This window comes from Monopterus albus, unplaced genomic scaffold (genome assembly GCF_001952655.1).
Source record: "Monopterus albus unplaced genomic scaffold, M_albus_1.0 scaffold94.1, whole genome shotgun sequence".
Lineage (NCBI taxonomy): Eukaryota > Metazoa > Chordata > Actinopteri > Synbranchiformes > Synbranchidae > Monopterus > Monopterus albus.
The window spans coordinates 624,671-628,533 of NW_018127974.1; the positions used below are offsets into that span (position 1 = coordinate 624,671).

Sequence of the window (3,863 nt, forward strand, 5' to 3'; positions counted from 1 at the left end):
TGTCTGTCCGAAATATTGCGTGTCCTAAAAGTCGCTAGAAGTCGCTAAATATCCGAGTTGGAAGCAAGTTTCGGTATCAGCGGAAACATCACTACCTCCACAGTACTGATTATATGGGCTACCTTTGCTGCCAAACACTCAGACGACTATGTCGATTAATAATAATAATAATAATAATCTTCATTATCACAAAAACCTACTTAAATTCGGTGGTACTATTTACAGTTCTTAAAGTACAACTTTCAGCACTGGCACTTATTAGAAATACTGAACAAGTATGGAACTGGCTCCATATACGAGAAAAAGAAGGTTTAGCAAGAGATTTGTGCACATTTATTTTTGTTGTAGAGTGTATACCCACTTTGCTTAGTCTAGTCTAAGTAGATGTTTAAACCTTTATCTCAGATGAAACAATGTTCTAGAACAGAACACCTTAGATAGACCTACTGTGTGTTACCATGACCCACAAATCTTTTAAAAGCCATGTGCCATTTGCTCCAACTGATGGAGGATTTGTGTTTGGCCAGGGCATCACATCACATGTGGGCCACCATGCCTTCTGCTAACCCTTTCGTTATTCACTTGAATGCTTTCAACTGTGGATAGGACTATAAATATATTTGGGGCAGTATTAGTCATCATCTACTTTATTGTTGATGATTACATGAAGCAGACATTCACACCAAATACAGAAACAAAAAAGATATGAAGTATCATATTAGTGGTCTATAAAAATGTGTTTAGCATAATATGGCAGCAGAATTTAAAGAATGCAGCTACTTTATTGGTGATACATTTTAAATGCCATGCAAGTCAGTATAAATCAGTAAACTGTTAAGTCATATGGGCAATTGCCAGATGACAAACATCTAAAAGACTCCAAGCAGTTCCAAAGCTACAGATACGGACAGAATGACAACTCCAAATAATCCAATGTAGCCATAGGCACCATTCATCCTCTTGGCTGGATCTGGAATAAACCAAATAAAACTTTTACTAAATTAGAATTACATGAAACAGCAAGGAATACAGTGCAATCAAACATTTAGAGTAGCTTAGAGCTCACAGATGCATGTTTTAGTTTCATCACCATTTGCTCATATTCTTATCTTGAGTAAATGATTGCATAAAACTAGGTGAAGAGCAATACAAATACTCAAGCAACCATTATACTGTAATGTCTTTGACACCTGGACTGCTGCTTTTGCACTTCTAATGTTACAAGAATTATTTTGTGCAAACTGGAAATGAATTGTTGGGCATTAAACCTATTACAAGAATGAAAAATATACTAGTGGTTATTAGAGTAATTTTATCACCTACCGAATTACTAGCAGTGCAGCAACAGATAAGAGGGGGAGTGAACCATAACCTGAAACCAGTGGTCATTACAACGCCCAACAACCGCCAGTATAAATGATTATACTTTGTGTTTAATTATTAATTTAAGGGCCATTGCACTCATATAACTTTGACCCATATTCAACACTTACATAGGTCTATTTGTAGTTGGACCCCTATTTTTTATTTTATTTATGTCAGCCTAGAAACTAGTGTAAAGTGCATGTAAAACAAAAAAGAACAGGTAAACTGAGTTTAGGTGCGTTTGCCATTTATTAAGTCTTTCTATACAATAAATTGTCTTACCTCCTGTGTAGTAACCCCAGGCATAGGAGAACCTGCTAGTCACCCAAATAGCGCCCAGCACAGATGCTGATAACTGAAAATAAAAAGCAATGGTAAGATAAAACAAGGGTAACTTAGTTTGACAAAAATGTGCTTAATCACTATGACGGTGCCCTTTGGACTTGACTCGCTTATCTGGAGAACGCATGCTTCCCACTCCCACATACTATAGCTTCTATGCCCAACAGTGTATCAAAAACACATGAAACTGAGTTATACTGAACAACACAAGTATTACACAATTATGATTGCCTGTGTAAAAATGACACAAACCGGATAGACAAGAGCTGCAATGGTTTGGAAAACAAGCCACTGAGGGTACACCTCCAGAGTGTTCTGGTGTGCTCTCTGGATACAGTTGAACACTTGTTCTTTGTCACTGTACATGGTGGGATACTGCAAAATAAAGCAAAGGTCAAGCAGGCAATAATACCCATCCTGTAGAAGCCTATAACTTTACTCCAGCGACAACTCAACCGTGTTCAAATCACATTTTAACTACCTTAACGTCGTACTTCTTCCTGGCAGCCCCAACCTTAATTCCTAAATACATCAGCATAATCCAGCTGTAGAGGTAAGTAAAGATCACATATCCAAAATTGGACGGCAACACAGTGAGAACATTCATCTCTGGTCGATGTTTAAACTACACTTGGGTAAACAAAACACTATGGCGTGAGAGCTGCGAACAAAACTGTCTAGCACCGTCTCATCCCCAACGAAAGAAGCTCAGAAGATATAACGTAAATATCGCGAGACTTCGCTGCCTGTCAAGGCGGAACTCCGTCATAGATATATGTTGACAGAATGAAAACATTTTTCTTTTCAGTTAACAGTAAGGCAACAGGTGAAAGAAATACTGTCTGGACATTCATACTTTTAAAACCTATTAACTGAATGTGAATTGCTTGTATATTTTATTCCTTTATACAAGCTTACCCTTTTATATTGGCATAATTAACAGATTACCAACCTAGATCGTCATCAGACCCCTTTTACTGAGATACCTGCTCCAGTATTGATCTGCTGTGCCCCACTAAAATCACACATTTGAGTTTTAACAGGCTCCTATATTTAGCAGTGGATTAATTTAGATTGATAACGTAATAACATAGGGTAATGTGTTTGGTGTAAACAATGTCCTGTTATCATTAGACTGTCATATTTATCTGCAAGCTCACATAATACAACAAGTAGACGGGTCAGAGGGACACGCAAACTCCTGAGCTTTAAAGTGGCCTTATACAATGTGGTTTTTCATCTTCTGGGTGTTAGGCTCATGTTATCACAAGTTACAACTATTAAAACTAAAAACATTGCAAAAACCTAAAGGCATTTAAAAACCAGAGCACTGTACACACATTATAGATACCAGCTTTCATCAAACTCGATTTGACAGTTCTAGGTGAAAGGTTATCCAATCCAAGCCAAGTCCCCCCACCCTCCACCCCTCCCTCCCTCGGTGAAACTGATTGTGGTCCACCAGAGCTCACAGCCACTGGTTGTGTTGTCCACTTTACCTCTACCTACAGCTGCTTTCAGAGCTGATCAAACGGTCATAAAATACAAAAAAAGGCACAACGTATATCTCTGTGGTAGTAACACAGGTATGTCTGTGTGAATCTTGTTCGTTTGGAGAAACTGTAACTGTAACAGTGACAGCGGTGAGGTCGAACTGACTTTACCTGCTGCGTAAAGCCGTTTTCATATAGGACGCGTTGGGCGCTGCACTCCACTATCAAACCCATTCATTTCTATGTGTTGCTTGGTGCAAGAACATATCTGCACTGTGCTGAGCTGAGCACAGCACAAGGTTGCATGTGTCAGCCCTGCATGCTGCACCAATGTTAAATAACTAACTTATTTATTTTGTAATGTTTTGAATATTGTTTGTGAAAGTTTGACCATGTTACTGTTCCATTTTATAAGATGCAAATCTCTACGTTTTACTTTCCTGCCTGAGTATAGTCTCAGTTCCTTCTTATGTCAACTCTAGGAAAAACGGTCAAAGTGTTTATTTGTCATATGCACAGTTAGGAAATGTGTTTCCCTGTACAATGAAATTCTTACTTTGCCGTCCACATGAATGCCACAAAATACAAATGAAATATAAAGTAGATAAATAAGTAACACAAAATCTAAGGCACTTTAAGCAGCAAATGCAGCAATATAATAAA

At 38.1% G+C, this 3,863-nt stretch overlaps 1 protein-coding gene across 1 annotated transcript; it reads right to left on the minus strand.

Annotated features, from left to right (window-relative positions):
- Positions 1 to 631: 631 nt before the first annotated feature.
- On the minus strand, positions 632 to 2,416 carry mgst3b (microsomal glutathione S-transferase 3b). Its single transcript, XM_020608660.1, has 4 exons — positions 2,189 to 2,416; positions 1,960 to 2,082; positions 1,648 to 1,720; positions 632 to 970 (listed from the first exon to the last, which is right to left on the minus strand). Exons 1-4 carry the CDS (start codon positions 2,312 to 2,314, stop codon positions 870 to 872), a joined length of 423 nt encoding a protein of 140 aa, XP_020464316.1. The 5' UTR covers positions 2,315 to 2,416; the 3' UTR covers positions 632 to 869.
- Between the last annotated feature and the right edge of the window lie 1,447 nt (positions 2,417 to 3,863).

Bases quoted from the DNA above. Each gene is read 5' to 3' on its own strand.
- mgst3b (XM_020608660.1), bottom strand. From the start codon at position 2,314: ATGAATGTTCTCACTGTGTTGCCGTCCAATTTTGGATATGTGATCTTT. The intron at 2,083-2,188 runs GTAGTTAAAATG...TTTATTTTGCAG, and splicing joins GGAAGAAGTACGACGTTAAG to TATCCCACCATGTACAGTGA. The intron at 971-1,647 runs GTAAGACAATTT...GGTTTATTCCAG, and splicing joins CTGGGGTTACTACACAGGAG to ATCCAGCCAAGAGGATGAAT.